General features: G+C 41.0%; 1 protein-coding gene across 7 annotated transcripts in view; it reads right to left on the bottom strand.

Moving 5' to 3' along the window:
- Positions 1–16,119, bottom strand: part of SH3KBP1 (SH3 domain containing kinase binding protein 1) — a 309,900-nt gene that overhangs the window by 177,989 nt on the left and 115,792 nt on the right. For all 7 annotated transcript variants that reach the window (XM_081126121.1, XM_081126120.1, XM_081126118.1 and 4 more), the window contains one exon: positions 12,537–12,660. In XM_081126121.1, coding sequence (XP_080982247.1) covers positions 12,537–12,660 — 124 coding nt within the window. The remainder of the gene's footprint in view (positions 1–12,536; positions 12,661–16,119) is intronic.

Below are 16,119 nucleotides of genomic sequence, written 5' to 3'. Positions count from 1 at the left end.
AAATATACTAATCTGCATAAAAATGTACTATTTCTGTACATCAAAACCAATTGTAAACAAAATAAAAAGCCAACAAACTGGGAAGAGCAATTTGCCATAAATGACAAAGGAATCATACACTTATCAGTAAAAAAATATAAAGATCTCAATATAAGAGCAAAGAATACCAACAAATGACAGAAAAATGGTCAAGCACTCTATTAATCAAAGAAATTCAAGCTTAAAACACTAATAAGCACTCTAACCACTTTTGGTGGTGGTACAAATTGGTGCAAGCCTTCAAGAAATCAATTTGATAATAATAACTAAAAGTCCCATAAAATATACACATGCTTTTGCCTGGTAATACCACATTTAAGACTCTTTCCTAAAGAAATCATCAGAGTTGCAGATAAAGATTGATGAGAAAAAATAGCCAACACAGAGTTTCTGACAATGGCAAGAAAAATTGGAACCATAAATGGAATCTTCCCTTTCCAGCAAGGCTCCATGAAGCACAGAATTTAGATTGTAAGAGGTCTGGCTCTTGATTTAGAGGGAATCTCATTTTTTCTCAAGAAATGAACAATAGAATGCCATAGTCAGTCCTCTACCCTTCTCAAATCAATTATCTAATATTTAGGTCATCCCCAGCAAAACAGTGTCTTTTTGATCCCTCAGACTCGCTATCTCCTAGGCAACTGATTGAATAAAGAAAAATATAAAGCTTCACTGAGAGATATATAATTTTAAAAACTTGAATAAACGGAATGTCACATCCTGTCCCTCAGCTGGGAGTGAGTAGCGGCAAAAGAGAAAGAGAGAGACAGACAGACAAGCACAGCCAGACACTGCATTTTAACACCAATTTGTGTGGTGATCTTTTTTTAAACAGCTTTATGGAGATATAATTTATGTACCATAAAATTCACCCATTTTAAGTATACAATTAAATGGGTTTTATATATTTACAGAATTATGCAACCATCACAACTATCTAATTTTAGAATATTTCCATCACCCCAAAAAGAAACCTCATGTCCATTAGCACTCACTTTCCATTCCCATACCCAGTTCTGGGCAAATGCTAATCACTTTCTGTCTCCAGGGATCTGTCTATTCTGGACATGTCATATAAAGAGCATCATACAAAGTGTGAGCTTTGTGTCTGGCTGCTTTCATTTAGTATAATGTTTTCAAGGCTCATCCGATCACGCTGTAGCATGTATTGGTATTCATTCCTTTTTATTGTCAGATAATATTCCATTGTAGGAATAAACCAAATTTTGTTCATCTATTCATCAGCTGGTGGACATTTGGGTTGTTTCCATGTTTTGGCTATTATGAATCATGCTGCTATGAACATCTGTGTACAAATTTATATGTGGACATACGTATTCATTTCTCTTGGGTGTGGAATGCTGGGTCATATGGTAACTCGATACTTAACTTTTTGAGGAACTGACACACTGTTTTCCAAAGCAGGTGCACCATTTTACATTCCCACCAGCAATGTATATGTTGTTCATAGTATTACCTTATAATCCTTTTAATTTTTAATTCCTCCTATTAGTTCTTTAAATCTCCTCTTCTTTTTTGATTAGTGTAGCTAAAGTTCATCAACTTTGGTGACCATTTCAAAGAGCCAACTTTTGGTTTCTGAACTGTTTTATAATTCTCTATTTTGTTCATTTCCACTCTAATCTTTATTATTTTCTTCTTTCTGCTTGCTTTGAGTTTAGTTTACCCTTCTTTTTCTAGTTTCTTAGGGTAAAAAGTTGACTATAGACAAACCTGCTTCTGGATATATACCCAAAGAAAATGAAATTGCTATCTCAAAGAGATATCTGCACACCCGTGTTCACGGCAGCATTATTCACAATAGCCAATACATGGAACAACCTAAGTGTCCATCGACAAATGATGGATAAAGAAATTGTGATACATATACACACAGAGGAATATTACTCAGCCATAAAAAGGAAATCCTGCCATTTGCCACTGGAGTACATTATGCTAAGTGAAATAAGTCAGAGAAAAACTTTTTATGTTCTCACCACAACAACTAAAAAACACCAACTGGTAATTATGTGAGGTTAAGGATGTGTTACTAACCTTATTGTGGTAATCATTTTGCAATATATACACATATCAAATCATCAAAATGTATACCTTAAACTTACACATGTTATATGCCAATTATATGTCACTAAAGCAGGGGGAAAAAGAGAAAATCTGGGTATTGATTTCAGATGCTTTTTTAAAATACAGGCATTTGCAGCTATAAGTTTCACTCTAAGCACTGCTTTAGCTGCATGCAGTAAATTTCTGGATATTGTGCTTTCATTTTCATTCATCTCAAGGTATTTAAAACTTTCCCTTGTGGATTCTTCTTTGACCCACTGGTTATTTAGGAGTATGTTGCTTCATTTCCATGTATTTGTGAACTTCCCAAATTTCCTTCTGTTGTTGATTTCTAATTTAATTTTACTTTATTTGGAGAACATACTTTGTATGATTTTAATCCTTCTAAATTTATTGAGATTTCTTTTGTAGCCTAGCATATGGTCTGTCTTTGAGAATGCTCCACAGGCACGATCACTGGTTGTTTCATGAAAACACTTTATTATTATTTTCCATAAATCTGTAATTTCTTTCCAATGCTTCTTACTAGAAGTTTACCATTAACAACTACTACTGTATTCAGGGGATGACACCCTACCCTACTTCACTCTATTACCTGCCTCTGCCCGCAAACTAACTTTCTTTTCTTAATTTTATCCTTACAATTTTCTTGAGGGAATTAATGAGAGTTGTCTCCTTATTTTACAGAGCATGAGACTTGCCTAAAGTCCCACAGAATCTTTGAGGGTGCAGCAGAAGTGGGGTCTGGAATCTGCCAACAGCTTATTTAGGTCCCCAGAGAAACAAATGGAACAAGCAGCCTAGCCCTTCCCAAATGTTCTTCCTCACACATGTGCACACACACTGAGAGATTCTGGCTGTGCTCTTTGTCCTTCCCTGGTTGGGGGCAAGGAGGGCAGCCCACCTGGCCTTGCAGCTGGGTCCACTGTCAGCCTGACCATGGGTTAGGGAGATATGCCATGAAATGTTCTTGTTGTTCAGGGCACAACAGTCCCAGGGCCTCACAAGTATAAAAAGCTGTGAGTCCAAAGACTAAGCTAAGGCTGCAAGTAGCATCAGGGGGACCAGGCTGTGATGCTAGACCAATAAGTGTAATTCGAAGAAACAGAAAACTATAGAGAAAAGGCCCCTTTTCCAGGGCTTTCTACACAGGAGGACAGCTGCTGTCTCAGTACAATACCTCTCATTAACCTACCAGCTCTCTATCCAGAACAAGTTCCCTTTGGAAGGGAAGATCCCAGTGGTCCTTAACAAAGATCAGTCCCCCAGATCAGAGGGGTGTCCTTTCAGGTCCCCTGGGGAGAGGCTCCATGTCTTTTTGCCTGGCATATTGACCAGTGGGTCCCTGCATCAGGTCGAAGGTTGGGCGACCATCAGGGACCTCAGCCACCTCAGGGATTCAGAACTCTAAAATGGTGGCCTGTGCCCAGCAGGGCGTGGCTCAGCGGTTGGGCATTGACCTAGGATCCAGGAGATCACAGTTTGATTCCCGGTCAGGGCACATGCCCAGGTCCAGGTTTGATCCCCAGTCAGGGGTGTGCAGGAGACAGCTAATCAGTCACGACTCTCTCATCGTTGATGTTTCTGTCTCTCCCTCTCCCTTCCTCTCTCTGAAATCAATAAAGATATATTTTAAAAAATAAAAATAAATAAAATAAATTTTTAAAATGGTGGCTGTTTGACTAATGGGGGAAGAGAGTGAACAAAGGTCTTCTTTATGTACATTCAAGATTTAATGGTATCAAGAAAAGCTAAGATTCCTCACTCTTCAACCAAAACAGATAGAGAAGGCAATGGGACTGCTTGAGTATGTGGGCCTACCATTTTGTCATCACTATAAAATCTGCCCCTGGAATCCCAGGTTCCATCCTGACCCAAGTCCCAGGTTGGCCTGGCCTTGTCATTCACTGGGTCAGCTGGATCAGTCCATTTTTCCTGCTAAAGCCCAGCTCAGGGAGACACCTCTTAGACCCAAGGATCCAAGAAATGATCAAGGGGGAAAATCCCTTCCAGCTTGTTACTTGAAAAACTACCCAAAGGACTGGCTTTCAAGTTTTAGATCCAGGTAATATTCTCCTAGCACCATCTAACTTGTGTTTCCACAGCCACAAGGTTTAGAAGCACCATCAGTCATTTTTTGTGGTGCCAACACCATCATCTCCACTCATTTTAATATTCCCTGTACAAGGTCGATGATGATCTCAGAGGCGCATAGATAGGATCTTGCCCTGCATTTTAAAGCCCAGCACATCCCAAAGCAGAGCCCTAACTAGTATTCAGTAAAATGTGGCTCGGTAATCAAAGATAAACAGGTTTCCTTACTGCTGGACATCTGAGAGCCTGCAATATGCTAATGTGCTTGTCAGTCTTTAAGAGGGTGTTAGTGTGTGCAGCTGTAGCCAAAATTTATTTGTTCAGAGAGCCAATTTTCTCTCCCTCTTTGTCTCCTTATCTCTCTCTCTCTCTATCCCTCTTCTGTGGAATATTTTGCAGGGCTATAATTCCATGCAACACACACTGAGACATGTTGGCCTGGCTTCTATCTGTGTATGCCATACTTGTTGCAGAGCCTCCTCTCTGATGAAAATATACAAATAGTATCACTTTTAGAACATGCCTTACACAGACAAATTTGGGGACACAGAAGTCCAACTCAGGACTGGTGAAAATAAACACGGTATACAACGGTGCTATGTGCTTGAACTCAGCACTATCCTTGGAGCCTGGTGTATTATATAGAACTTGTACGATTCCAGCATTCTGTACCACATGAATCATAAACTCCTCTGCAACATGAGAAAACTCCAGTCAATTGGGAATGACTCTCTGACTTTTAAAGAGTACCTAAGGTTTCATGCCAGCAATATAAAAAACAAAATAGGAAGTCAAATTTACAAGGAGGTTATGCACAGTGTGTGGAACTCTGCATGCTTTTTCCAATAGAATCAAAGTCATAAGTGGTGATTAAGTTCCCAGATTAACCTGAAATGTAGCTAAAAGAAAGCACATCTGTAATGTCATTAATTAAAAAAAATTAAAGAAACATTTTTATTTATCAAGAATACTTAGGCTCGGTGGTATACCCAGAGAGGGGCAGAAGGGGCAGCTCATGCCCAGACAAGAAGGGGCTTCCTGTAGAGAACTGACAAACAATAATAAAGCCAATGAAGTCAGTTGCCTTTTTATTTCACCACCTGCTGACTACTGAAAACATCAGTAATAAAATACTGCTCCTTTGAGGAAAACTGGGTTCAACAAGAAATGAAGAAGTAAAGTTGACCCTTGATCAACTGGGGGTTAGAGGTGACGACCTCCTGTGCAGTCAAAAGTCTGCATATAATTACATAGTTAGGGGTATTTGGAGCTATTAAGGAGGATATTTTGGCTTACCTACACGGATTTTAGTGTAATACTTTACTCTGTCCAAATTAATATCTACACCCAGAGTCATGCCTGCAGCAGTCCCGTTTTTATGCTCATCAGCAATGATACTGGTCTGTGGAGGTGTAACAGGTGGAACAAAGATGGAGGAACAGACTCTATGAGTTCAATAAACAAATTTTGTCTTTTTTTAAATCTCTTTTTAAAATTTGTCTTTTTTTTTTTTTCCTAATGAGCAAATTTTAGAAGAGAAAGGAAGGGAGCTAAAGAGAATATGTATGTTACAATAGCCAAGACATGGAAACAACCTAAGTGTCCAAGGATGGATGAATGAATAAGATGGATGAATGAATAAAGAAGATGTGGCATATATCTACAACGTAATACTACTCAACCATAAAAAGATGAAATATTGCCATTTTCAGTAACATGGAAGGATCTTGAGGGTATTGTGCTATGTGAAATAAGTCAGAAAAGGACAAAAACTGATGGTTTCACTCATATGTGGAATACAAAAGCAAAAAGTAACAAACATACTAACAAAACAAAAACAAATTCATAGATACAGGCAACAGAATGGTGGTTACCAGAGGGGAAGGGGGGTTGGGAAAAAACAAATTGGATAAAAACAAATTGGTAAAATATATGGTGATGGAAGAAAACTAGACTTTTAGTGGTGAGCATGCAATAGAGTATACAGATATTGAGTTATAATGTTGTAAACCTGAAATTTATATCATATTATCCAATGATACCTCAATAATTTTTTTAAAAGAGAGAATGTGTGTAATATGAGAAGTTCTGAGTCTGAGATGGAATTGCATGAATTGGGAACACTAAGTCAGAAGAACCAAAGGCATCTTGTAGGAGGTTCACCCAGGGAGAAAGAAAAGGTAAGGGAGGAGGAGGAGTTTCCTAGGAGAGCCACCAGGTGGAGCCACCACAACAAAACCACTTCATGGATGGTCCTCTGGGTGGACTTGGGTGGAAACCCAGCAGGAATGCAGCGGAAGTCTAAATCAACAATTGCTCCATGGGACACTCATTACTGTAGTGTTAATGTCTTAGAACCAGGATGTAGAGGTTGAAAAGAGATAAAGATAATAGAAGAAAAATTCTAAAAAGCAATTTTGTCAATGACCCACACATAAAAAATGTACAGAAAATGTACAATAGCAACACTCCTTCAGAATGGCTTTTTCCACCCATTTCACCACCACCCACAGGTCCCAGAGGCAGTCCTACTCAAATAAGAAAACGAACAAAGGCAACATACTCTAATGTCAATTACTGGTCCTTACACAGGCTCCCAACAGAACTTAAACAGAAAAGCAGTCAGGGATCAGTTACTTTAAATGACCTCTCCGTGGTCCCTTTACTCTCAAACTTTTAAGAACAAAGGGCACTTGGGGGGGAAAAGACCATAAAGATACATTCACACAGATGTATGTATTATTGAATGACTATAAATTATATCCATCCACATTCACTGCCAGATTACCAGTTTTATTTTCATCTCCCCATGGGAAAGATCAGCTCAGGTGATAGGCAAGAACTTGCACACAACTGTAATACCTTCTCTTAACTCTTACCCTTCTAGTCGTCCATAAAAGCCAGCAATTTAGATAAAAATCAACAGCTGAATTGGAAACTGGAAGAAAAATCTGACCCAACACATCATACTTTCAGATTCCTAGTTAACCAGGGGTAATTCACATTTGTTTCTCTAAAAGGAAATTTGAAATGAAAAAAAAGTCTTGTTTCTGTATAAACAAATCTCCAGATCTCACATCCACCTTAAACAACAAAGCACTAGAAAACCAAAGCAGGTGACCTTTTCTTTATTAAGGACACACTCTTCCCATCCTTTGTTTACAGTTTCATTTCAAGCAAAGAGCCAACTGCCTATCAAGATCCAGGCCACTGCCTCAGAGCTAACATGAGGGATCCACACTAGCACGTGCACATTTGCACACACACTCACTCATGTTCTAACGAGCAAGTCAACAGATACCTTGAGAAGACTATTCCAAGTAGCCAGGAAAATGCTAAAGAAATGAAAGTTTAAAAAAAAATTCCCCTTCAGCAGAAACAAGGTAGGGAGGTCAGTATGGCCAGGTCTGTTTAGGGATTAGAATGACTGAAAGTGTACGGGAAAGAAAGATAAACAGATAAAATTCTTCTGACAGTTACCAGCAGAAGACCAAAATGGACAGCCCTTCTGTGCAGCAAACACTAGGCCCATACAAATGTTGAAGGGCATGTGTGTGTCACCCATCCACACACAAAATGAAGTCTAAAGAATTTCTGCACTAACTTTTAAAGCAACAGTGTGTTACCAGAGGCAGAGCAGCTGTTGATCCCTCTGTTAAGGAAAACTTTTGAATTAAATCTGTTTGAAGGACAAAACACATGAGAAATGAGCCCACAGAGCAATGTTCTACAATCAAAGTCACATCCACATCCCAACTCAGAGAGCAACACCCTCCCCCCCCCAGTTCAGCTTGACTCTCATCTCAGAGCATCAGTGCTAGAGCATCAGTGTTACAAATAACATCTTTTAAACCATTACACCTTTCAGCATTAATCTCTAGAAGGGGCAATAAAATGCAAATGCATAACAAACCTTAAATAAAGATGGTAAAAGCAGTTTATCTTTTGGAAGGCAGATGCCAAAGGAGCAGAGCGACTTAAAGAGATGATTATAAAATACATTTTATATCAGGAGAGCATAACAATAATAATAATATAATAATAATAGCAAAGAATAATAAATGTGCAAAATACAATAGAGACTTACCAAACACTGAATTCATGATAAACTGGAAATAGAAACAAGGACATATAAAGCCAACCAGAAACTTGCGGAGTGGCTTCACATTCAGAATGATAGAAGTAAGAGACATATCCCCACCTTGCCATAAAAAAGATAGCAAATGTGCAGCACTTTCTCAACATTCCCCAAGTGATAGAACAGACTGGAACTGCTTGCAGACAGGGCTGAATGGTGTTTTTCTAGTCTTTCTATTGGCCTCATCATCAAGCACAAGGGCAGGTGTTGGAAACATGCTAGTGAATGTTCATTTGTATCCACCCAAAAGTAAGGAAGGAACAATGTTCAAAATTATAGGCGGCAGGAGGGGTTCAGTGAGAGGCAGCTTCCCCATGAGGTCCACTAACAAGGTAAAAACTGGGAAACTAGACCCTTGAGACAGAAGCTGGCCCTTACATAGGCCAGCAGGGTACTGATTACAGCCTGGGGATTTAACCTATCACATGGGTAAAGTTGGTCCTGAAACCCATCTAAAGATGAAACCAAATGATTTCTTATTTCATTTTAATTCAAGTAGAAAAGAGTCCATATTCAAATGGACAAAATCCTCTTGCCCATTTTTGAGTATTATTTAGTGTATTTGCTGTTAACTGTTAAAATGTCCATTTGTTCAATTTTTCTCTTAAACTCAAGGTTTGAATGTATGTGTTTTTTAAATAAAACTCCTCCATACAGCAATGTTACAATTTAGATGGGCCCATCATTCTCTATATGGTTTTAATGATAGAAGAAACAAAATAATAAATCACTCTCAGAAGGAAACAGACAACCTTTTTCAGTCTTGTTCATGAGAATGACATTTGGCTCCAAGAAAAGTTTTCAGATTTTCTAGCTGCAATTTATCAACATTCTGAGTCTGGGATAACTTTAGGATATACAACAGCCATGCTGCAAGTTGGAATGAAAAATGACTTCTTATTCCTTGGGAAAGGCTTGCTTTAAACAGGAAGCTGCTTCACTGTGACTCAGGTAAAGCCCAGAGAAGTGGCCAAGAGTGGAGCTGACACAACTGTCTTTACAGTCCTGATGCCTGGAATGTATAGATGATGACCACCAAGCCATCTGGAGGACCTGCTCTCTCTCTCAGTTTCAGTCACATCTTTTTCTCAAATGAAAAGCCCATGGAGTCATTCCAGTACCTCCTTAAATCAACTCTGCAGAAATCTGCAAAGGTTAAAGCTGAAAACTGAAACTATTCAGTACCCAAACTGATGTTTCCATGGTCCTGGACTTTCTCAAGGCTATAAATAGCTTTCATCAAACATAGGGTATCTTTTGACCTTGTGCAGGTGCCTCGGGAGGGCTAGCTCATTCCACATTCTGAGGTACTAAACCCATTCGCCACTGCTGCACAGTGAGGCATGTCCCCAAATGCAAAAACCACCGGGCACAACTGGGCAAACTTCTTCAGCTAAATCTATCTCAAGTTCAAGACCCAATAAAGTGGTTCAATTTCAGACTCATCATAGAAACAGACTTTGATCTTTCTTTATTAAACCAACGCTAAGCCTCTATCAAATGATAAGGCCCATATAAAGTAGTCATCTCATCTTTGATAAAGAAAAAGAACATGTGTTAACTCTATTAAGTTCTCACAGGGTAGACTCATATACTGTAAGAAATCAAAGCAAGCTGTTACTAAACTCTGAAAGCAATTCCCCTCTATAACAATAGCAATAGACAAAACATCCGAGAGATCTCTAGGGACAAAGCTTAATGGAAATAAAAAGAAGGAGGAGACTTTGGTGATTTACAATAACTCATAAAACTTGAAAAATTGTTTGGACGGAAGTGTCTCCAAGTAACTAGAATCATTCCACAGATTTAGCCTCTGATCCTTGTTTTAAGAAAAAAAAGTGGTTTTTCATTGATTTGGGGTGGGAAAAAAATGTAGCTTTTGAGCTCAGCACAATGAACTATTTATCTGGCCTGACAAGGCCAATCAATCCACCCGCTGTTCCGCATAAGGAGTAGTAGGATCCTGGTAGTCTTGACGGGTGGGGGCAGGGCTGAAGACGGCCCTAACCCTGATACACAATGCTTCCCTTCAACTGGAAATTTATGTTGGGCCCAGGTGACCCCGGGGGTCAGTGTGAAGCCTGTGACATAATGAAGATGATGTGCTATGTGTTTCATATTTACAGAATGCCCCCATGTGCTAAGGTCTCAGAGCCACTGGCAGATTCATTATATAAAACACCTAAGAGTAAAAGCTTGGTCAGTATCAGGCTGCAGGCCTAAGGTGAAGTCGTAAAAAAAGGAACACAGTCAGTAAGCCACCCCTCTTAATGCCATATTTTTGGTTAATGAAAAACTTCATAGGGGACCGCAAAGGCCAGATTTTTAGTTGTAAAGAGACAATTGTCTGAAAAGTTCGATTCCTTCGTTGATTTAAAGTTCTCAGGTAATTTGACCAAACTCATCCAGATAATTACCTTAATTTCTTAATTAATCCCTTATCTTGTTAAATTTAATTAATTACCTTAATTCTTTTATTTACTTTACAAAACAGGGCTAGCAGAGAGGCCTTGCCGCTGATCAACTTGTATGCAGTTCCTCAGCCCACTGCCCCCAGAAGCATTAGGAGGAACCAGAGGGCTCAGATCAGCAGGGGAGGTTTGGAGACATGTACAAAGACTCACTGAGCTCTAGCTCTCCAAATTTGATGAGGGCAGGCCAGCCTCAGGAGTCCTGAAACTTATTTTCAAGAATGCAGGAAACACTTTTGGGGATGACTATAGGTTTACAGCAAAGTACGCTTAATTCTTAAAATAGGAAATGTCCTGCATTGGTAAGAGGAACGAAGGAAGGAAGGAAGGAAGGAAGGAAGGAAGGAAGGAAGGAAGGAAGGAAGGAAGGAAGGAAGGAAGGGAGGGAGGAAGGGAGGAAGGGAGGAAGGGAGGAAGGGAGGAGGGGAGGGGGGGAGGGGGGGAGGGGGGGAGGGGGGGAGGGGGGAGGGGAGGGGAGGGGAGGGGAGGGGAGGGGAGGGGAGGGGAGGGGAGGGGAGGGGAGGGGAGGGGAGGGGAGGGGAGGGGAGGGGAGGGGAGGGGAGGGGAGGGGAGGGGAGGGGAGGGGAGGGGAGGGGAGGGGAGGGGAGGGGAGGGGAGGGGAGGGGAGGAGAGATCCTATAGCTGTTAACCATTGTGGGCCTCTAGCCAATATTAAATCTGAGTAATTCAAAAAAAGGAAATGTAACCCAGGGCAGCTGGAAGGGGTAGAGGAAGAAGCAGGAAGGAAGGGAGACACAAAGCTAATGTCTCCAGCACTATGATCAATGGGCAGTTTATTGGACAAATTCCTATGCTGTCCAAATTTTATGAAAGATTAGCTGTTCTTCACTGCGGTTATGTAAACTTGTCTTCTTTTCTTAATGGAACTCTTTGCTAATACATTTCCTGCGCCTACTTTTTCCAGCTCTGTATTTCTCTTTAAGGAAGTAATAAGCCCGTGAAAAGCCTGCAGCTGAATGCTCACCTACTGTGGGCAGGCTTAGTGTGTACCCTGGTTGATCCATCATGAGGGCAGGGTTGGGAAAAACCCAGGGAGTCTGATGTAACCAGAATCTAAAATTGAGCTGAGTCCTCTCTGCAGTCCTATATTCTCTCTCCTATCATTTCAAACAACAACGTCACAAAGTGGGGATATGGGAGATAATAAAACTCGAATAAGCTGATACCTAAAAATCTGCCTTGAGGTCTCAAAAGAGGGAAACAAATGGTTAAAGGTCTCTTGGTTAGATGGATGAGCTCTACCTTTGTACATACTGCCTCCTGAACTGACAGAGACAAGGTGTGTGTTCAGGAGCCCAGTGGTTAGAAAGAGAAAGACCCTGATAAAGCCTGTCCCTATATTAAACAGAGAGCATGGCCAGACACAGCCAGCTCAGCCTGTACCATAGCATTCTCTATAGTCACCTTCCATCCATAAAAACTGATATGAAAGCAAAAGTTAAAGTCCTAGAAAAATCATCATTTACAAATTTAGTCTACTTTCCCATTGTCATAAAATATTATTAGTTCCTTTATTATAGTTATTGTAACTATTACTTGCCCTGTGTATGTTCAAAATGTATACTAAAAAAACCCCAAAGGGCAAATGTCAGTTAATTTTTCAGCAATTTGAAATTTGACACAGTTCACCCAGAAGTCTTGGTTTTTGGTACATGTGTGGGGAAGGGGCTCTTTCTTCTTTTCCATACCTCTCTTATTGGTTCTCAAAATTGTTTCAGAAGACAGCAAAGCATTTCCACTGGATGCTTCGTGCATGGGCTTTTCTGGAGCTTTGCTGGAGAGAGGGTCTTTCTTCATCTCTTTCTTTATTTCCTGTGAGGATAGATAAAATAAAAACAAGATTGTAGTTTGAAATTTTAAAATGTTGCTTTGACGATCTTATGCTTCAGTTTTCTGGAAATCAACTATAATGACCTCAACTCAGTATAACATGATGTTTTAAAAACACCATTTTCTAGCCCTAGCCAGTTTTGCTCAGTGGTTAGAGCATCAGCCCATGGACTGAAGGGTCGTGGGTTTGATTTAGGACAAGGGTATGTACCTTGGTTGTTGGCTCGATCCCTGGCCCCAGTCAGGATGCATGCAAGGGGCAACCAATGTGTCTCCCTCTCTCTCTCTCTCTCTCTCTCTCTCTCTCTCCCTTTGTCATCCCTTAAAAGCCTTTTGGTTTCTATTCTTCCCAGCAGGGGTTTAGAGAAGTAGATTCCCAACTAACCATTGTACTCACAATTATGCTAAATCCCAAAGAAGATGATTTAAGTTCATTTAGTCATAAAGTTCCTCTGGCTTTTTAAGCTCTTGACAAAGAAAAATATAAGGATAATAAACTGAAATAAAAGCTGTCATTGTAGGCCACGGATCAGCAAACTATAGCCTGCCACCTGTTTTTATAAATAAAGCTTCATTACAACAAAACCACCTTTGTTTGTTTAAGTATTTTCTACGTCTGCTTTGATGCTACGCAACAGAGCTGAGTAGTTGGAACAGAGATCAAAGCCTAAAATACCAGGCCCTCTACAGAAGTGTGCTCTAGGAGGTCTTGTGTCAAAGCTCCATTAAGGTACAGATTTTTAAAGACTGATGGCTGATACAATGATTTAAAATTGCTTTAATAATTTACATAATTCTTTTCAAAAGCATTAATAGCCTGAAACGATAGTAATTCACAAACTACAGATCTGGAGCAGGGGGTTTCTGGGCTTGTGCGAATCTGTGATCACAATGACTCGGTGAAAAAGAAAGCTAAAGGGTTAGACCCAAAGTGTGGCTGAGTGGCAGGAAGGCTCAAGGATGAGAGGTGTTATTTAGAAAGAGCAAGGGGCAAGAAATGAGGAGGGGCTACTTTTATGGAATGAGCATGAAGATGGTAAATTAGATAGGGGACCACCATTCAGCTGGGGCAGAGGCAGAAAGAAAAGAACAAAAGCTTGTCAAAACACAGCCACTGCCTGGCAGCTTCCTACACAGCAACATTACCATAGTCAAGTCTCCAATTGCTGGATGGCTGGCTCAGTTCATAACAGTTTTGTCCTCCTTCCCTCCCTCCTTCGCTTCCTCCCTCCCCAGGGCCCCACCGGAAACCAGCAACTGCGGCTGGCACTTTGCTGGGTTGAGAGTTTCAGCTGGCACCCCAGGCTAACACAGCACAAAGCTGTGTGCATGCGTGCCTATGTACACGGACTCCCACCTCAGCAGCCCCAGCACCTGCTAAAACAGCAGTTGCCGGGGGTTTCTGCAGCTCCACTGGCAGATGGCATCAGGGGACAATCTGCAAACATTGCCTGCCTGAGCCACATGATGGGATGCTTTCTTAGTGGCAGCTGCCAGCCTATGGCTCTAGAAGTAAAGAAAACAAGCCACCGTGGGGCTCATTCCCCAGCAGCTGGTTCCTTGGGGGTAGAACAGTTGCTCAAATCTTACTTTCCATTGCAATGTGAATATGACTGGACACCGCATAATGCAGTGATGTAGCATCCAATGTTGCTGACGAGTAATTCAGAGAAATTCAGTGGGTCATAGGCCATACGGCAAGCATTTGCTTAGCACTAACAGCTAATGGCACACAGTTGGGGAAGGGTCAGAGAGGGGTGAATGCTGGAGAGACTGAGGTGATTGTTGGAGCTGGCTTCAGAAGCCAGGGTTTTTAAGAATGCTCACATCCCATGCACTTGGAAAGACTGATCTGATCAATCAGGTGTTTAAGGTCAGAGAAACCAGCACCAGGAGTGGGGTTAGTTAATAAATCCCAGATTCCTTTGTTCCCACAATGATTGTTTACATTTGCCAGATACAGAAGCCTAATGACAACTAAATTTCTCAAGTTGATTTTTAGATGGAAGCAGGGAGGAGCCAAAACTTAAAATGTGCCCTGTATTTTTTCTGGAGAAACCTATCAGGCACGTGGGTGTGGCACTACATCCTGTAGGCTCTCTGCCTATACAACACCCAGGTATACCAGGCTCAACACAGCCCCACCCAACCCGAGCATCTCCCATCCATCCAACCCCTTCTCTGGGAGAGAGGGAGCTATTTTGCTTGACAGTCCATCATCTACCCACTTACCCAGGCTAGAAAATTCAGTGTTAATCCCCATATCTAACCAGTCACCCAGATGGGCTCTAGCTACTTCCTCAATCTCTCTGTTTCTCTCCATTCTTCCCATACTGCCTTAAAAACATGAACTTGAATAGACATTTCTCCAAAGAAGATATACAAATGGCAAATAATCTCATGAATAGATGCTCAACACCATTCGTCATCAGGGAAATGCAAATCAAAATCATAATGAGATACCCCTTCATACCCACTAAGATGGCAAGAATTTTTTTTATAAAAAGTAAAACAAGTGTTAATGAGGATGTGGAGTACATTGCTGGTGGGAATGTAAAATGGTACAGCCACTGTGGAAAAAAGAACTACCATATGACCAAGCACTTCCACTCCTAGCTGTATACCCTGAAGAATTGAAAGCAGGGACTCAGATACTTGCATGCCAACGCTTACTGCAGCAGAGCTCTCCTGCTACACCTCACCTCTTAGGAAAAACTGCTGTCATAGCTAGAGCAAAGAGACTCAAAATCACTCCACCTGTGCCTCCAGTGGGAATCTTCACTTCCCTCCATCCTAAAGATTGCAATGTATTGATTTATCCATAAGCCTATGAGTACTGAGACCCAAATCCTTGACGCCCCTTACCACCTACACAAAAAAAGCTCTTTGCTGCAGAGGAGGGTGGAATTGGCACTGGAGTAACTCCTGCCTCCAGCTGCCAGCATCTGGCCACCTGGAGCTCTCTGAGGTTCTGATCCATGTGGTGGGACTCTGGATTTCCTGGGTCTGAGTGTTCCTAGCCCCCAACCCTCAACTCAGCATTTTGACCACTAAGCCTATACTTTTAACCATTTGTTAAGAACTTGAAGCCCAGTGGTAGAGGCTATACCTTGGGCCAGGTTTGTGGGCCACAGGGGTGTATAGTAATCCTAAATGCCTACATATATAAATCAGCAATGACTGTATTTGCTTAAAGACACTAAAGAATAGTTGGGTATCAGCAAAACTCTTTAGGAGGTAAAGGAAACCCAGTTTCTCTTTATCTCACATCTGATGCCTTAACAATGGAAACTGAGCATGTACAGTAAAATTAAGGCCATCAATAAGATATTGATGCTGCATCGACATTTAAGCTACATGGCAAGGACTGCCTGAGTAAAGGGGAAGGAGAACTCACACCATTTCTGCTTCCCAAAGCACTATGCTGTTCAGAGTCCAAGA

Source organism: Miniopterus schreibersii (genome assembly GCF_964146895.1).
Source record: "Miniopterus schreibersii genome assembly, chromosome: X".
NCBI classification, from domain to species: domain Eukaryota; kingdom Metazoa; phylum Chordata; class Mammalia; order Chiroptera; family Miniopteridae; genus Miniopterus; species Miniopterus schreibersii.
This window is presented reverse-complemented; position numbering and strand designations above follow the sequence as displayed.